The sequence below is a fragment of the Arvicola amphibius genome, chromosome 12 (genome assembly GCF_903992535.2).
Source record: "Arvicola amphibius chromosome 12, mArvAmp1.2, whole genome shotgun sequence".
NCBI classification, from domain to species: domain Eukaryota; kingdom Metazoa; phylum Chordata; class Mammalia; order Rodentia; family Cricetidae; genus Arvicola; species Arvicola amphibius.
The window spans coordinates 79,576,141-79,596,471 of NC_052058.2; the positions used below are offsets into that span (position 1 = coordinate 79,576,141).

Genomic DNA, 20,331 nt, shown 5'->3' on the forward strand with positions numbered 1-20,331 from the left:
CTGGTCTTGAGAAAATGGTGAATTTTCTCCATAGTTGTGGTGTCTGACATAAGGGATGGGTAGGCACTCTAAGCAACTGATAAATTAGCAATATTTTGGGTAATTATGGTAACTGTGATATGGTCTCTGTTTGGTGGTATTTATATCTACAATAACTAAGCAGCTGCCTCTACTATTAATGCTACTCCAATCTGGTTTAGAAATCATTTTATGGATACAATTCTCTCAGTGGTACCAATGACAGACTATCAGACTTGCAGCATTGCATGTTTTTATACCAGGAAAATCATAACAAGGTAGATGTAGAAAGAAGAGGAAAATAAATGAATGGAATGCCTTCTGTTATATAAGAATTACCATGAGCATAAAATCGACTAGTTTCCATGAAAATAGAATGAGCAAATCATAAGAAAGATTTTCTTACAAATCTCTGCTGCTTTCTTAGTTAATGCCCATAGAGTCAGCTCATACATTTGCATATTTCTAACAATCAAGAATGTGATATGCAACTCTGCTTATGGATTAACAGGAGATTAGAATGTTCTTGAGTCAGCTGATATTAAGATGAAGAACATTTTGCTTGATATTCCCATTAGAAGAAAGTAACTTAGCAAAACATAAAAAGTAAAAATAGAAAATTAATTTTCTAGAAATTGAATCAGTTTAGATGTCATCAAATTGGCAAGTAGCCATTAGTGAATTTCTGGAAGATCATTCTGAGCTTTAATTTTACTTTTTAGTGTTACATATTACATGCATTCCTATTAAAATTCCTGAACACAAATTAGTCTTCACCACAATTAAAAGAAATATAATTATAAATGTCAGTTATAAAAGTAACTGACTGAAGCAAATTTAAATGTAAGTATTTGAGTAGGACAGTCCACCTCTGAGAGAAAAATAATGAAATTAAAAGGCAAATCACTTTGAAGGAATTATGAGAAAATTGACACAATTTCATATGAAAATACTCAGTAAATATATTTTACTTTTCATGCTCAAAAAAGAAAAACAACTTCTTTTAAATTCTAACTCATTAAATAAAATGTCTTAAGAACATTATCTCAATATAATAAAGAGAAAATGTGGATTATATGTGTGTGAGAAAGTTTGTGTGTGCATGTGTATGCACTAATATATACATGTAAGTATAGATAAACAATGAAAACTTCTCATTTATCACTGGCCAGTTGACTATTTTTATAGTTTTATATTTTTTCAGAAATTTATGCTTGATGTTTGAATCTACATCATTTCTGTCCCTTCATTTCCTAAATTCCTCAATTCCTTTTCCAATATGCATCATCTTTTAAAAAATTATTATTGTTATATGCATGCATATCTATGCATAAAATTATACACATATACATACACATATACATAATACAGAGTGTCCATTTTGTGTGACTCATATGTGTATGTATCAAGGGACATACTTCGTATTGAACAACATAGTGGGAATTTATTCTAAAGGCAAATAATTCTGCCTCTCTCTGCAGTCCCTGGGCTACAGTCGTTCTCCATGTAAGGGTGGGACTCTGTGAGGTTTCCTCTGCATCCACAGAATGTATACTAGCTTTGTTATTATGTTGCTCACCAAATTTCTAAAATAACACTGGGATAATAGTAATGATATTTCTCAAGTGATCAGTGTTTTACTTCATTAAGTTTTTTTTGTATATGGAATTATTTGTTAACATATCAACAAGGAGTTATTTTAAAGCTTGTCCAATGTTCATTAAAACACTATTTCTATTACAAAACCAAATCTTTTAAGACCTCATCCCTAAGGAAAGAACAGCTGAGAAAAATAGGGATCTGGAGAGCTGGTCTTCACTGGGGAAGAGCATAACAGCTGGCTGTACAGAGCCAAATCGTCAGCCCAGAAAACATACATACAAGTGACTTAGTAGGAACTGAACTGGTTATATTTAGGAACACGGGTATATATGCATACAGATATATGAATGCAATAACAGTTAATGGAAGCAGAGGCCATGAATTTAAAGGAAAACAAGAGGAGTATATGGGCTAATTTGAACAAAGAAAAGGAAAGGAAAGAAGTCATAATTATATTAGAATATCAAAATAGTAAACAAATAAAGCTTTTGAAGTCTTTAGGTAAGAAATTAAAAACATTTTTTTTTTTTTGTCTTTCTCTCGGGAGGCAGAGGCAGGCGGATCTCTGTGAGTTCGAGACCAGCCTGGTCTACAAGAGCTAGTTCCAGGACAGGCTCCAAAGCAACAGAGAGACCCTGTCTCGAAAAACCAAAAAAAAAAAAAAAAAAAACATTTTTTAAGTTTATTGTTGTTCTCCAGTGGCTGTTATAATTAGTTACTTACAGTACTTCAAATTTATTTTATCGACAGCCCCAGAACTTAGATGGGTGTGATGTTTGTGTCTTGTGTGTGTTTGTTTAAGAGAAAAAGAGAAAAATTGTACCGAAATAAGCATTTATAAATCTCAGCCATGTGTGAGAAAATCCAAAATCTTTCATAACTCCAAGGTGGAAACTAAATCTATCTCAAAATTTCTGTTTAAATTAAAAATGCGGTGTTCTTGTAATAGGTTCAAGCATTGCCAAGTGAGCTAAATAAACGCAAACCGTTTTAGCAATAATCTTGATAGTTCCAAAGAAGATGAGATTTTCATTAAAGTGCCATGTACATTCATTTCCTAACAAAATTCTAGTTCTTTCCTATATCAGAGCTGACTGTGTTAATAGTAAAAACTAAGTCTCCCATGTATAGTTTTAAGAAGCATACCATAGCCCACCGTAGAAAGGCCCAGGTGTTTCATCCTATTTTTCACAAGTTCAGCAAGCTCCTGTCTTTCGGACCTCCTGTAGAGGTTCAATCGCTGCTGGGTTATTTTTTCTGCAGTTTTCCCAGAATGCTTTGGTCCTTTTCTGCTCAGCCTCCTAGCCCACTGCATGCTTTTCCTCCGCAGCAATGGATGGTCTGATTGGTCGCTGGAGGTTGAGTTGCGGTGCATGCTGCGGTGGTGTCCTGGCTCTTTGGCATCTTTGGTGTCTTCCCACTCTTCCACACTAATGGATATTTGAGACTTTAAGAGAAATGCATATTGGTAATTAGATCTTGAGGAAAAGTCTTTGCTAGAATTAAAATCAGTCGCTTTTATGATCTTGGTGTAATTGTATATCTACACATGAGATTTTCCACAGGATAAAGAAAATCAAGACATTCCATTCTAATCATATTTTACTAATTAACTTGTAGAAAAGTTTCTGGAGCTTATTGTGAAGAAATTAAAACATCTGGATCTTTTTAGCATTAGTCTTTTAGGAAAAGACAATGTTATGTGTGGTCATGTGTAACCTATTTTTCTCCTATAACCGATTCCTAGCACACAGATACTTGAAACAAACAAACAGCTATATATTTTATAACTTCATTTAAGTACAATCCAGGCAATATGCAGGCTACATTTGCCACAAGTGTTTTAGATGAAAAACAAATAATCGATATAAAACTTGTTTGGGAAAAATCTCATTTATTTTAAATTAATGATCCTTTGGTATATGACCATGAGATGACTTTTATAAGCTGGGAATTTCTCTTAATTCTCGTATGCACTAAGAAAAACCAAACAGCTTTTTCAATTCATGTATCCATTATCCACCACATAAAACACTTTTGTGATTAAACTTTGTTCCGGGATAGCTACATTAAGTCCACGTTTTCTCGAATGCCTTGAGGGATAACAATTTGTAGGAAAATCATGCCACCCTCCATAGGAAAACGAATCCTGAGGAAGCTCAGCACAGCTATTCTAACCTGTTCATTATCTGTGGGTTCTGCTATGTACTGTAAAAAGCCTCTCTTTGTTTCAGTGTTATTACTTTTCATACAAGGCGATCACATGAAATGTAACCCTAGCCAATGACACTTTTACTGTATGGAAACATGTACATGTCAGGAAAGAACTGGACCCATGAATCTGCCGTGGAACTCCCCTCCAGGTCTGAAAACTTGCTGAAACTGTAGCTTTCGCAGTTACACACAACTGTCTTTCAAAGTAATAGAAATTAAGTTACCAATTTAAGTCAGGAAGTAGACCTAATAATCCTCTAAATATAAATATAAATTATGAGACTCAGTGCATGCCTTACCCACAACTGTAGCATCAAGCTAGGAAATAGTCATACACCTAAGCCCAACCAAAATATCAACAATTTATCAGATTCCTATTACAAAACAATGCTGTATTTGTGTACAATACAAATACATTTAATTTAAACTAGTCCATTTAAACTTCATATGTTTTTGTGAAAAGTTCATTAAAGAAATGTAGAAACTGGATTTTGTGTCTCAGAACTTAAGCTAGAAGCATTAAAGGTTTTAAATCATGAATGCTTTTATAAATCTTAGGTTATTTGTTTTCACTGAGTTAATACTACAACTTAAGTCTCCTTAAGTGCAAGTAGTTTACAAATTATTGGTCAATACATACCATTAGTAAGGACTATCTACAGTCATTCAGTAGCATTTGTAATATGTCCTACAAGAACAAATGCTTGAAATTCTTCTGTGTAAAACTTTCCAGAGAAACTCGTCCAGGTTCATGAGTTCATATAAGAACACTTACTGTTTGCACTTTGGAATCACGCACTGATAAATATTAAGGGACAGAGAATTTGATGTTATTACAAGCAGAATTAAAACATTATTTGTCTTTCTGAATGTTTCTTCTTAGTCCAGTGGCTCAGATACTTTGAAATACATACATCTAAAATAGGAATCAAAATGTATGTATATGCTATCAAAGCAATATTTAAAAGGCCACATTTAGCATTGTTCTAAATCCCCTATATAGGGGACATCATAATTTCACATATACAATCATTTACAATTGCAAGTCATCTTTTTTGTAAGTCTACACAATGAGCAAACATCTCTTTATAGATGTTGCTTTATCTAGAAGAAGAAGGAATGAGAACAATTCTGGGTTTTTTTTTTTTTTCAGAAAATCAAGTCAAATCTTAGATGTTTCTTAGTACAAATTTGGATTTCTTCCCCTTTGAATACCATGTATAAAAAGCATAGTTAGCTTTTATAGTGAGATGAGTAAATTAGAGAGTTATTTCAGGTGCAATATGAAAACCAATTTTAAATAAAATGGCAATATTCATCCTCTATCCCTCACAACCTTTTAAAAACTTATCTAACACATTGCCATACAGAGAAAACATTCTCATCTCTAACTTTGAACTAAAGTGATGACAGTAATAATTCATAAGAAATAAAGTTTGCCCACAGTGTAAATAGCATTGCTGATATGCTCCTGTTATTAAATCTCATGTCTATTGTGTGAAAAGATATCTATTTATGAATTAATTTCCTACTGTCTCTTCCCTTGATATTTCTCACTCTATTCTGTGCTGGACTAAGCATCCCCAGGAAGGAGACACAGTACAGCACAGGAAATAAAACACTGATTTCACTTTAGGGACTTTTCCTGAACTTCTGGTTTGAGGATTAGAATAATAGAGTATTAAAGGCAGGCATTCTGCGATCACACTGGACTTGATTATATTTCCACAGGCTATTTAATATCTACCTTTCTTGGTTATAAAACCTAAACTCTCTGATTATTTAAATTTTCCTTTTTGAAAAAAGAAATTGTATTACTGCATTGGTCTCGTCTATCAGTCTTCTTATTAAATCAAAGAGACAAGGCATGGGTTTAACTCAGCCAGGGTTCATTATATACATAGTAATGTGGCTTGTGACCTTGCCAGAGAGAAGAGTACAAATGGAAAATGGATATTAAACAGTGAGTAACAACCTTGCAATTTGGTTAAATGTAATGAATTTGAAGACCAGAAAAATACTTATAGTAAATATATGTATATTTTCTATAATGTTTATCTTTACTATTCTGTAACAGAACTCTGTATTGTTATATTTTATCAGCAGAATCTCTAATGCTTGATAATAGGAAATAGAGGGCCACAAACAAAATTTTGACCTGGGTGTTGGGGTTGCCAACTCAAGATGTCATGCCTGTACATCAGGTGCTCTTATTTTTTTTTAAAGTATATCTCTACCCCATCACAAATATACTTTCTGTGAAATGGTTTATGAAAATTTTATACGTGTGTTATGATAAGTTTTTACATATTTAAATTCTTACTTTTAAATGGCACATTATTTTCTAAGATTCACAAAACTTGTCATGATTTAGAAAAGCACTAAATGTATATCTTTACAAAATAATAAAATGTGTATTTAAAATAATAAATAATTTATACCTAAAATAGCATGCTCCTCAAAGGAAAAAATCCTCCAAAATCACATTGTAATTCTAAACATATGTATATATAAAACAGAAGGGTACCCAAACTGATAAAAAAAAACAGTACTAAAGCTAAAATCACATGTTGATTTTTACACAGTGATTATGGGTAAACCACATTTTCCAGGAAATAGTTCAATGAGACAAAATATAAACAAAAATTCTGGGGCCAACTGACATTATAAACCTAAAGTATCTAATAGATAGTTCAAGAAATTTTCACTCAAACACAAAAATAATATATCTTCTCAAAAGTTCATGAAAGTTTCTCTGAAATCAACCAAATATGTGGAAACAAAGCAAGTCTCAATGAGTAAAAAAAGGAAAAAGCAAGCAAACAAAACAAAACAGGAAAACCCACTGCAACCTATCTGACCATCATGAACTAAAGCTTGACACCAACATCAACGGAAACCTTACAAACTCCTGGAGACTGAAAGATTCACTAGAAAATGAAACTGATTCAAGACAAATTAAGAAAGAAATTAAAGTACTTGTAGAAGTGAATAAAAATGAAAAAAGCATACCCAAATTTATAAAAAAAAAACAATGAAAGACGTTCAAAGAGGCAAATTAATAGAGCATTAAATCCCTATATCAAAAACTGTAGAGATGTCATAATAATAACTTTAAAACAACCCTAAAATCTGTGGAAGAAAAGAGGAAATCATATCTAAAAACAAAGTAATCCGCCCCCCAAAAAAAACAAAAAGCAAACAAAAAACCCCTCAGGGATGCAATTTAAAAATAGAAACAACAACAGAGAACCAATACAAAGAATACATGAAACAAAAAATGGAACTTAAAGAAAATCAGTAAAATGACAAACCATTGGACAAATTAAGTAAAAGGTAGAGAGAAAATACTAAAATTAACAAAATTAGAGACAAAAGTAGGATATAACCAGAACTGAGGAAATTAAAAGAATTATATAGACATACTTTAAAAACCTATACTCCACTAAACTGGAAAATATTTTAAAAATTGAAATTTTCTTAAAATATACTACCACCAACCAAGACCAGTAAAGCAATTTAAATAGATTTATAAGACCCATTGACATAGATGCTGTAACTAAATGTCTCCAACCTCCAAAGATTCCAGGGCTAATGGCCTTGGCACAGAATTCTACCAGAGTTTTAAATGAAAAATTAATGACAATAATCTTCAAATTACTCCATAAAATAGGAACAGAAGGAAAATTGTCCAATTCTTTGAGTCACACTTATCCTGATAACAAATCCACATAAAGACCCATCAAATAAAGGACTACAGCAAAGTTTCCCTTATGAATATATATGGAAAATACTCTATGAAAGACTTGTGAACCAAATATAAGAATACATGAAAAGAATAATCCATCTTGTCAAGTAGGTTCTCTCCCAACATTGCACAAATGGCTCACCATACACAAATTGATAAATTAAATTTATAATATTTACAAATTGAAATACAAAAATTGTATGATCATCTAATTAAACACACACACATGCACACACAGAAACACCTTTAACAAAATACAAAACCCCTTAATGATACATGTTTTGGAGAGAAAAGGGATACAAGGGACATATATCAACATAATTAAGGCAATCTGCAGCAAGTCCATAGCCAACATCAACTTAAATGGAGAGAAATTCAAAGCATTTCTACTCCAATCTCTCTCCCTACCACTTAGTAGAGTATTTGAAGTCCAGAGTAACTGGATGATATCAATCAAGGGGATAAAAATAGAAAAAAGAGAATTGTAAGTATCTTTTTTCCAGATGATATAATTGTATTATTATACGCTAAGATATCCATCAGTAAACTCTTACAGCTGATAAACACTTTCAACAAAGTAACAGGAAACAAAATTAGTACACAAAAATCAGTAGTATTTCTCTATACAAATGAAAACCTGAGAAAAAAATCAGGCGAACAAGAGCTTTGACAAAACCTCGAATATTTCTTGGGGTGATCTTAACCAAGCAAGTGAAAGACTTGTATAATAAAAATTTTAAGACGTTGAAGTATATACCAGAAGATGGAAAGGTCTCCAATGATCGTGGATAGGTAAGATTAATATAGAAAATTTGCAATTGTCCTAAAAGCAATTACCAGAATAAAGGGACATCTCATTAAAATTCCATCAGAATTTTTTACAGTTCTTGAAAAGCCCATAGTCAGCCTATTATGGAAACACAGAAATATCCCAAATAGTTTAAGCTCTCCTGAATAGTGAAAGAACTGCTGGGGGTATCGCCATTCCTTAGCCGCAAATTATACTACACAGCTATAGTAGGAAAAGCTTATATATATTCACTAATATGTGAATGTTAGGTGTTAAGTCTTCAATAAGCAGGCTACAATCCACACAACCACAGCAGTTAGATATGGAAGTTACTCTCTCTCTCTCTCTCTCTCTCTCTCTCTTTGTGTGTGTGTGTGTGTGTGTGTGTGTGTGTGTGTGTGTGTTTAGATCTCCCTAGGAAGGGCAAATAGAATAAATAGTTACACATGGATGGGAGCGGGTGGAATAGTCTGAAGTTAGTAGATTAAATCGGAAGGAGAATGGAAGAAAGATATGAAAGAGAGAATATGGGGAGGGAAACATAAAACTAAGGGCTAGTTGGGGGGGGCACATGGAAATCTAATACAATAGATGCTTCCTAAAATATATACAAAAGGGAAGTGATCTTACTGGACTCACCAAACAACTAGGAAGAGAGAGTCACACTGGTCATATCACAAAATGAGTCACCTAGATTCTGGCATGGGTTACATCTAATTGTATTGTTGGTCAATAGGTACTCATGGAAAACCCCAAACAACCCAGCTGGGGCAGTGAACATGGCTCTCAGAGGTGGTGAACATTTCTCTGCCAGGTTGGACAGGGCATAGTCAACAGGCAAAGATGCAGCCTTAGCCATATTCTTGCCTTCATAGGAAAAAAAGAAAACCTCTCCTGGTCAGAAAATGATTAAAGATACACAATAATAAAACATATTAAGACAAAAATGATCTCTGAATGGGTCACTGTGTTGGATAAATGTATATGTCCTTAGGAGAGAGAAAGAAGGAAGAGCACGAACTAGGAAATATAGATTAAAGGAGTAAAAAAAATAAAATAAACATTAAAAAGTAATAAAGAAAAATAAGCCACATAAATATTGAATATGCACCGAGAGTCTGGATTATGTGTATTATTGTGCTTTCTATGAATTTTTTGACTGTTAATGAGTTAACAGCTAAAAAACCATTTGATTCTGAGGCTGTTAAGCTAAACCAACACATTTATTTTAAAGGTTTATTGATTTCAAAATCTGAATCTAAAGATATGTTATTTTAGAAAAGAGGTTCTGGTTTTGTTTCCACAGAGGACAAGATCCTGTAGATTCCTTCAAGGCTAATGTGATTTGATGGAACAAGATCCCATGAAAGTTCTTTGTGAACCCTAAAAATACTTGCCCAACAAACAGCAAGAAGCAGTTTGAAGAAAACTACACCAGAATTCCAAAAATGATTCTTTATTAATATTTATTTTCAAATTAAAGAGGTTAGATATAAATGCTTGATGGTCACAGTCAATCTCTTTTTTTAAATGGGGTAAATATGATATGAAAATGCCTATTTTACACTGGCATGGACTTTGGTTATTGATAAAAATTTAAGCTCAATTTTGTAATATACATATTTCTTTTTTTTGTTTAAGGTATTATTTTTATACATCTCATTTAAAAATGTAATATATAATTAAAAATTACAGATTAATAGATATTTATTTGTTTGTTTGTTTGTTTATTTATTTATTTATTTATTTGGTTTTTTCGAGACAGGGTTTCTCTGTAGCTTTGGAACCTGTCCTGGAACTAGCTCTTGTAGACCAGGTTGGTCTCGAACTCACAGAGATCCACCTGCCTCTGCCTCCCCAGTGCTGGGATTAAAGGCGTGTGCCACCACCGCCGGGCTAGATAATCATTTATCATAGTCAAACTTGTAGTCAATTAAGTTTTCTAGATATGAAGAGCTATATTTCAGTTAGATAATCTCCAACATTTAAAGACCTATAGAATTTAAAATGTTTTAAGAACTTAGGCTTTTCTCAACAGTAAGATATACTTGCTTCTGGCAGCACCAATTACTGTAGAAATGATGATGGGAATTGAAGAGACTTTTAATTTGTTTTCAGTGTGACAAGGCTAGCCATTTGGGCAAAAACTGCTCCTGCCTGGATTGCTTAATGGTATGTTGAATGACTGGACAAGCAGGACCCACAGAAAAATTAATGATGAATTTTCAAAAGACAGGATGATCCCTCAGGGTTTCTGCTTCATAGAAGAAACTGCCAAAAAAATTTTTTTTTCAGGACACAGAAGAAAGCATCTGACAAACTTTGCCATTAGAAGACAGAATAGATCTGTTTCACTGAAAAGTCTGTCAGATATTATGGGCCCACAGTTGAAGATGAATGACCCAAAGTTACAAAAGAACATTAGGTGACTATCCCGGAAGTTAGATGTCTGTCATTTCTGTAAATTTGGAAGTTGTTTATAAGGTACTTCCTGTTTACTTAAGTAGTATTATATCTTTCTGGGGTCTTTGATGGGGTTAAAGACTAGATAGTTATACTTATAGCTTTTCTTAGTTACGATAAAATAAAAATTAAAATACCAAACTTTAGGCTCACAAAGATAGGATAGATGATAGAGTATTTTTCTTAATTTTCCAAATGTAAATAGACTAAATATTATAACTATAATTCTTGCTTAATAACTGATGTAAATTTTACTATGGCTAATGTAAAGCCTTCCTTTATAATTAGACAGAAAATGGAGACTACTAGGGTAGTCCTTCTGCATATATTTTGTTCTTATTAGTTGATAAATAAAGTTGTTTTGGCCAGTGGCTTAGCAGAGTAAAACCAGGCAGGAATTTCGAACAGAGATACATAGAGAGAATAGATGAAGTCAAGCAAAAGTCAGCCAGTCGCCAAGGAAACAAGACATATAGATGAGGCAATTCCATGGCCACATGGAAACACAAAGACTAATATAAATGAACTAATTTAAGAGGTAAGAACTAGTTAGGAATATGCCTGAGCAATTAGACAAACAGTCTTTTACTTAGTATAGTTTCTGTGTGATTATTTGGGTCTGGGTAGCCAGGAATAAAAGCCATCTCCACTTACAAAAATCTGAAAAGAAAACAAAAAAGAAATAAAAAAAAAGAAAAAAACAAATGTAGGAATTGTAAAGTGTTAGTTCAAGGTACAATCATCTATAACCTCTGGGTGTGTTATATAAGCCATTGTGAATGCAGTTAATATTAATATATTACATACTTGAAATGCCCTAAAAGGGATTTGGGCGGAATGTTCTTAGTTCATTATTATACATCTCATCAAGGAAAGCAGCTCCTGAAATCTAGCTGGATAGACTGGCTTTTAGGTCTCTAATCACAGACACCCTGAAGACATGATCAGAGTTTTCTGGATACTCATTTAAATTCTGCTTAATCTGTAGACTTTGAAAATTCAAATTACAACTACTTTTCAGGATGCTTAAAAACTAACAGTTTGAAAAGTCTTCCATTATAAATTTTAATAATACAAAATAATAAACTATGAATACAACTTGGAATTTCATTCTTATGATAAAAATCTAGAAAAAAGAAAAAAAGTACTTAGTTTATTAATATGACTTTTTGTTCTTAGTGTCTTTCCAAAGCTTCAACTAGTATCTTAAGTTATGCTTTTTTGTTCTGAACTTTTTAATAGATACAAACTAATTACACACCATAAATCTGTCAGGAGAGACTATGAACTTAAAAAACCACAAAAAATGTTTTTGACTCCTGGTAGCTATGGTCATTAATTTCTCAGTGCTTGTTATAATATTATGCAGCTGATAAATTTAAATCCTGAGAGAGCCCAAAGTGAATTAATAAATGCAGTCCAAAGACAAATGCAATACTATTTAACAATCTTTTGTAGATAATAAAATATGCTAATTTGAAAAGAAATTATGGATGAACCTTTTGGTATGATGTATTTTACACGCACTTCTGAATTTAGTTTTCTATTCTACACTGAGGAATGCAATAAACAGACAATACTTACTTGTGATGCTATTTCTCGAGACTGACACAAATGAGGGAAAAAGAAATACACAAAATGCAGTTTAGACAATGACTGAGCAGTACATACAAGGAACAGCAACAAGGACAAAATACAACATATAGCCATATTACACTCATAACGCAATAATGTGCTTACTTTTGTAAAACATTTGATCTAAGTCAGGTAAACTATGTTTTTTTCTGTGTCTTTATCCTCAGATTGTTTTAATAAAGCAGACTGTGAGTACTTTATTAAAACTGGCTAAGTATAACAGATACTAAAATAAATTATAGAAAATAAATGAACCACACTGTGGAAAAGAGAATATGGTTAATAAACATTTGCATTAAACAATTACTATTAGTAATGATATATACAAAAGCAGCCTGAACTAACATTCAGGAACATTATAATGAACTACAATCTATGTAGCTAAATAAGAGAGGGACTTGTATTTATTCTATTAATATAATATATTTTTATTGTTGACAAAGATGTTATTTTACTAAATTTACAAATGTCTTACTTGATAATTGCTTGTATATGCTTTTATGAGAAACTTATCCTCAGGAAGTTTCCTGGAGATTTTCTGCTCTCATAAAGGTAAAGACTACATCAACATGCAAAAAAATCTACTCTGTAATCACTACAACCAATTCAGAAATATTTGTATTACACTGAATTATTATGTGTGCCACTTTTAAAGAATATGTGAAATTGAAAGCACAGGAAAATGAATGGGTATTTGGAGAAAGCACTGCTAGACAGTGAATAGGTCATGAAAGCTCTAGTGATCCCAGAATACCCTGTTCCTTCTGTCCTGAGGAAGACATATTGTTCAAATTCCCAAGAATCCCAAAGCAGATTCTCCCCAGACAACAAACCTACTAGTATGGAGATTCTAGGCTAGACAGTCTTTAAAAAGGTCAGAATAAAATTTTTATTAAAAAGATCTTTTTTTCATTATTTATATTTTGTATATGAATATGTGTCTATGTGAGAGTATATGCACAGGAGTACATGACCCACTTCTGGAAGAGCAGTGTGTACCTTTTACCACAGAGCAATCTTTCCAACCACTAAAGTTTCCTTTTTATAAACTGTTGAAGGTATGGTATGTTACTATGAAAATCATAGAATACTAAGGAAATGTTAAATTACATATAACAAGAGTTTTTCATTTATAGTAGAGTCAAGTAATATTTGTATCTATTCCAAAATCTGTAGTCATATTTGGCAAACTACTACATGTCTTGAATGTCTCTCCAGTCAACTATTGTGTGGATGGTTCCTTCTTTGAAAGTGCTCTTTCTGAAGTGCACCTCAGAGTCTATGTTCAAAGAAAAACTTAAATATGGCTGTAAGGGTAGCAATGAATACATATTAACCAACAATAAAGCGACTAAAAACATCTCACAAAAAACATTTGGATGGCCATAGTACACATCTATGGAAATATATAATCATAACTAGAAAAAAATATCTTATTTTAAATGTATGCTAACTTTCTGTAAGATGTGTGAATTTTTTATTTGATCATAAATATTTTCAGTGATTACTTTGACTGATAATATGAAGATCATTGATGTGAAACTTATGTGATTTTTTTAAGAGGAAAAGATTCAGCAGCCAAAATGTGTTTATAATTTATCATAACTTTGGAATTTGAAAAGACACACTTCAAGAATATGAACCAAATTTTATGTTAAGAAATAATATATACATATTTATATGATATAGGATAGTATAGCTATCAAAAACTTATGTCATAAAGTAATCTAATTTAAAGAATTGGATTTACCTAAGATTATAAAACTCACCCAAAACCAAAAAAGGAGATAAATTCAAAATATATTCTCTGTTGCAGGTGGTCATCAAAATCTTTCCATTTTAGCAGGTTCTAGTTCCTGATAAAAATTATTCTCCTTTCTTAAGAAATCAGGTTCTGTTTCTAGACTTTTCTATGGCTTTACATTATTTTCAGTGTAGAAACAGAGAAACGTGAATTATAATCCTTAATGGCTTTCCTTGCTTTGCTTCCTTCCAAATGCTAATACATGCAATCAGAAAATATATTAGTAACATAGCTGATTTGGAGACTTTTCTCTATCTCACAATCTTAGGGTGACATAATTGTTGTGATTCTTTAAAATGTTCTACCAGTGGTTAATCTTGGATCTAGAAAAGGAGGCTGGAACCCAATATCGTCAACTGTTGGGAAAACCTCTACCCAGCAATGCTTTATGAAATAGCTGAGCTTTCAGCTACTGAAAATTTACACTGTGATTTTATAGAAGATTCCTTTTCACTTCCTCTTGCATTTGGGTGAACTCAGTTATTATGCTTATGAAGAACTATATTCATCAGAGTAAACACAGCAAAAGGGCTTTTATAGTTCCAAACCTCAGATGTAGTTAGTTTCTGAGATTCCGTCCTGTAGATCCCAATTGGAACATCTCCAGTAGAAGAACACAACTTCTGATAGAGTCTGGCATATGTTCTGATCCACAAGTCATCTTCAGTGATTTTCATCTATAATGCATATGAATGATTCCCACATTCAGTTTTTAAGAATAAAAAACACAGTGGCCATTTTTCTCTTCTTAAAAGCTGCATTTGTATATATTTTGAAGTTTCCAAGCAGTATTTCATAATAGCTTGTTCACTCATTAGTTTTATTTATTTTAATACATCTCAGCTTATCCTGGGAGTTCATCCAAAGTCAAGAATTGTTAAGTAGTCAGTCTGGGGCAATATGAAATTATATTGGTACAGTAAAATTAGGCAACACACCATTGGTAGTGACCTGGGAAATGGGGTAAACACTGTGGAGATGTTCAAGATGATGTTACAACAAAATTGACACCGACACTTAGTAGACAGAGTTTTCTCAAGCTAAAAATGTAAGGTATGGAACTCTAGTAATAAAAGTCCTATCCCACATGCACCAGAGTTACTAAATGTACACAAGCAAACCTATGGTAGATGGAACACAGTGCTACAAACAGGAAACCAGGTTTCTCATCTCCCCTAGTTGCTTGTACGTTTGAACCATTAGTAATCTATTGTATTTTATTCACTACACTCTATAAAACAGAAAGTTTTAACCAGGTATAACGCCACAAGCCTGTTCTCCCTGATATTGCAATGGGCTGGAGTAGAACATTCTTTGATTCCAGGAGTATGAAAGACAGTTTGAGCAACACAACAAGATCACTTCTCAGAATGAAATATATCAACAGATAGGGAGGGAGAGGTAACAATGGAACAATGGGGTTAATTCCAGAATCATCCTGCTTAAGGAGAAAGCAGCAAACAAGTCTTAGATAGGTCATTGTCAAACTGTCAACACCATCAGTGAGAAATTCTACTCGATTTTATATAAAATGTTTTTATTTTTTGCAATGATATTAATTGAAATTCCCAGTCCACTAAAGCAGCATACAATGGATTTAAAGTTTAAAGAGTTTTAAAGATATAACACTTTGGACTCGAGGAAATAAATGTGATTATAGATGAGTCACCAAAGGCACATGGTAGGTGAATCTCCAAACTTCCTATTAGAATTCTCTACGCTTCCAGACATAGTTAACTTACAGAACAAAGAAACCCCGATCCTGGTATGGTGTCCAGTCCCAGCAGAAGTCTGGTGATAGAAATCATATAATCTTTCACAAATGACTGCAATATAAGCAGAATATGTATAGATTATGTATGTAAGGTATAAGAACAATGAGGAAGGTGAACTCATAAATGTTTCTGAAAAATTTACTTCTGTCACTTTTGCAAAGCCTCAATAAAAAGAGATAAAAATACATTTCAACTTTTAAAATAGCCATTAATAGTTAAGCTGATCCTAAAGAAATATATGAAATACTTGTTATTTAGAGATAATATGTATGCTGACATTGGCTCATTAGACATTATGCTAACATTTTATATGATTTAAAAATAAAACAAAAGTCTCTAAACTGAAATAAAATGGTGAAATTAATAACTATTAAAATAAATGTTTAAAATATTTCAACCAGTCTTTTCCCAAAGATTAAGCTGCCCAATAGTAGGACAAAAACTATTTACAGATGTGCCTTTATTATTTCTTATTGCATATATTCTTTTCCAAACTACTCATGTTACAATAGAATCTCTCTAAAAAAGTCATTTTTTTTAAAATAACAGTGTCTATCACTTAATAATAAGAAAATAAAGTATGGTATTAGCTAGTGCATACACATAATATCATCAAAAGCCATTGCTAGGAGTGGGGAAGTAGCTGTCTAACACACACAAGACTCTGGGGTCTAATGCCAACATCCAAAAAGAAAATCATTCCCAACAGTTCAGAATTCATTATAACCAATCAAAATCCCAGGAGAATATAAATTATTTTCTAGAATTTTCTCACTCTGAAATCCTTTAGTTAAGTCTTTTACAACAAATAGTGAAATAAAATTACAAGTTGTAGCTAGAAAAAAATTAAGTGAAATGAAGTAAGTTTACCAAAATAGAAATGAATCTAATTCAGCAAATAACATTCACTATATCATGAGGTGTTTCTCAGTTTTATACATTCAAAGGCAGACATATGCAGTATATATTGGATTTAAACTGTAATAAAATTCTGAACACAAATGCCATATTTTTTATCTACATACCAGTGTATAAATATAGATACATGGGTGCCACAGGCTTCCTGTGCAAGTCATAGGTAAACTTTGGCAAGTGGCTTCTTTTCTACTAAAACGTAGGTCTCAGAGATCAAAGTATTGTCCTCAGGTTTATCCACAAGCACCTTACCAATTGCACCATCCTGTCAGCCCTAATTCCAAACTTTCAAATTCTAATCGAGCCTTTAGGCAGAAGTTAAAACAATTAACTTTGGTCTCTTGATAACATGAAACAAAAGTCAAACCAAAGAAGACTTAAAAACTGGTCTCTGCTAGAATTTTGGGAATCACTTATATATACTATCATATCATCTACAAGGAGCAAAAGTTTTATTTCTTGCTTTCTAATTTGTATCCCCTTTATCTCCTTTTCTTGCCTTATTGCTCTAGCTAGAACCTCAAGCACTATATTGAATAGATATGGAGAGAGTGGACAGCCTTGTCTTTTTCCTGATTTTAGTATGTTTTCAGGTCTGAGAACGTAATGGCAGATCATATTTTAAAAAGTACTTTTGAATAAAACGTTTCAAATCAGCATTTATGTAAGTAAATATCAGGAAAACATTTTAAACTGTTTCAACTCAACTTTTAAGTTAAAAATTTAAAATAACACTATATTTTAAGTTAAAATTTACGTAAAATCTAAGTGAAATATAAAATAAGCATTTTGAAGGAAAAAGAGAGATTGTATACCTGATAGAGAAGCGTGTCCAACATGCTGATGCTGAACACTCGTCCCGCAGCAAAAGGCAGTCGAAACATAAAGGCCAGGTTAGAACCTCGTTCTCGCTCTTTCTGTTTGGAACCAGAGGAAAAAGCTGTGAGCATTTAGATCTTATGCACTGCTATGGGGGCAAATTCTCTTGGCAAAAATACTTTTTCAACTATTATTATAATTATGTCCCACCTTCTTTTAAAATTGATTTTGTATATGTTTTTGTGAGTGTACATACATGTGTATGCTTAAAAATGAAAATTTAAATATCATTTCAATCTTCATTAACAGCTTTTCTGAATCTATTGGACCACCACCTAATTCAGAAAGTTAACCTCTTCATGTGTAAACATTTAATCTTGCTACAATAGATAACATCGTTAAACAAGCAAAATAAAATACTTGAATTTAAGCAATGGCTAAAGTTACATAATTTATCACAACACTTAGATTTCCCTAAATCCTAACTGCCAAGGTTATGGCATTATAAGGTTCCATTCTGAGAAAGCAATCCCATCAAATCAGAGAATAGTTCTACTGAAAGGGAATTTTGGTGCCCTAAAAATTTAATCCTTCTACCATGTGCCAGCTTTGAACAAAAATGTGTACCTTTACCATTCCTCTAATAGCGAGCAACTTGACCTCAGACTCCTCATACTCCACAACTGAGAGAAATAGGCACATCAAAGATCTCCAGGCCATGACACATTGGAGAAGCATATCAAAGAGAAAACATTATATCACACCCCATCATTTAATTTTACTTCTCTTTCTGATCTTCAGGATCTCTCTCTCACACATACTTCCAGAAAAGTTTCTTTATGTTTCCAAAAGAAAGTTTATGTAAATGTAAGTTTACAAGTATATCATGATGCTCAGTATTTTCTTTAAACATAACTCTACTCTTATTTGGATGCAGTGGTACAGACTTGGAAGGATGAGGCAGGAGGACCATTGTTATACAGAAGACCTTGCCTCAAAACAAAACAAACCTCTATTATCTTCCTACTAAGGACAGAAACAAGGAGCAAATGTAACATGTAATAAGTGAAAGAAACACCAGCCGGGTGGTGGTGGCGCACGCCTTTAATCCCAGCACTCAGGAGGCAGAGGCAGGTGGATCTCTGTGAGTTCAAGGTCAGCCTGGTCTACTAGTTCCAGGATACCAGGATAGGCTCCGAAGCTACAGAGAAACCCTGTCTCGAAAAACCAAAAAAAAAAAAAAAAAAAAAAAAAAAAAAAAAAAAAAGAAAGAAAAGAAAGGTCTTCAGTTCCACTCCGACTAAAAGAAAACACTCTCCTTCCTAACAGAATCCAGTATTCAAATGAAGCATCATTGATGACCTTCTATTTTCTTGATAAGCATTTATCTAAAGCACTTTAATTAAGTCGTTGTTTAATGATTTAAGGTGATTTAATGCACTTGCTCCCACCTATCTTCTTTTTTTTAAGATTTATTTATTTATTACCTATACAGTGTTCTGCTTGCATGTATACTTGCAGGCCAGAAGAGGGCACCAGACCTCATTACAGATAGTTGTGAGCCACCACGTGGTTGCTGGGAATTGAACTCAGGACCTTTGGAAGAACAGGGAGTGCTCTTAACCACTGAGCCATCTCTCCAGCCCCCACCTATCTTCTTATTAGATTTGAGTACACATGCCTTTCTCAGAACAAGAAATTTATTCTTGAATATTTTGTTTGCTCTTTGTTCACCCAAGACCATATGTAATGAGATTACAAATTCTCATATGTAATGGAATAGTTTGGGAGGAAATGTAAATCAAGACTCATTGGAACAAAGTACTGGCTTCTGTATCCTCTTTGATACAATTCTTTGACATGCCTTCATTTCTGTTCCTGACGCCTGACAAAGGAGTCCCTAAATCTAGTAGATTTTTAAACATTTGCCTATGCAATTTCTCTTAAAGAGCTTGCCCTGAAAAATTCAAACTGTAACAATTGGCCTTATCTTTGACATGATTATCTCTTTCTAGATGTCTCTTTTTTCATTTACTTCTTTAACCTTCTACTTTAGTCACTCTTTTCTATGAAGTTCAAGATAAATCTTGTGGCTAAACTCTGTCTCTGTAAAAATCCCTTCTTATTTTTTTTTTCAACACACTTCTCTGGTTGGGGAAACAGCTCAACAAATAAAAGCATCTGCCCTGAAGCCTAACAAACCAAGTGCAATTTTAGTTCTCAATGGTGTAGGAAGAGAGAACTGACTACAAATTATTCCGTGACCTCCACCCATGCATGTGCATATGTAGTGTATGCCCATTATTCAAGTATGTGTATCAAGTATGTATATATATATATATATATATATATATATATGTGTGTGTGTGTGTGTAAATATGAATATAAATATTCAAATATGTAAATATATATCTTCAGTCACATAGTACCACCTATATAATACATACAACAATATTGACTTGCATTAAGCTAAATGAATACCTCATCTATTTTACAAGTCATTTCTTGCCCAGAATTCTGTTTTAATCATCACAAGCACCCTGCCAGC

General features: G+C 32.8%; 1 protein-coding gene across 2 annotated transcripts in view; it reads right to left on the minus strand.

The window, feature by feature from the left end:
* The window catches only part of Kcnt2 (potassium sodium-activated channel subfamily T member 2), a 389,981-nt gene that overhangs the window by 13,331 nt on the left and 356,319 nt on the right, over positions 1-20,331 (minus strand). The window contains exons 21-25 of one of the 2 annotated variants that reach the window (XM_038349154.1): positions 17,780-17,881; positions 16,017-16,100; positions 14,823-14,951; positions 12,420-12,440; positions 2,767-3,067 (exon numbers count right to left, since the gene is read on the minus strand). In XM_038349154.1, the coding sequence (XP_038205082.1) occupies positions 2,767-3,067; positions 12,420-12,440; positions 14,823-14,951; positions 16,017-16,100; positions 17,780-17,881 (637 nt within the window). The remainder of the gene's footprint in view (positions 1-2,766; positions 3,068-12,419; positions 12,441-14,822; positions 14,952-16,016; positions 16,101-17,779; positions 17,882-20,331) is intronic. The other variant, XM_038349153.1, reaches the window with a different exon arrangement.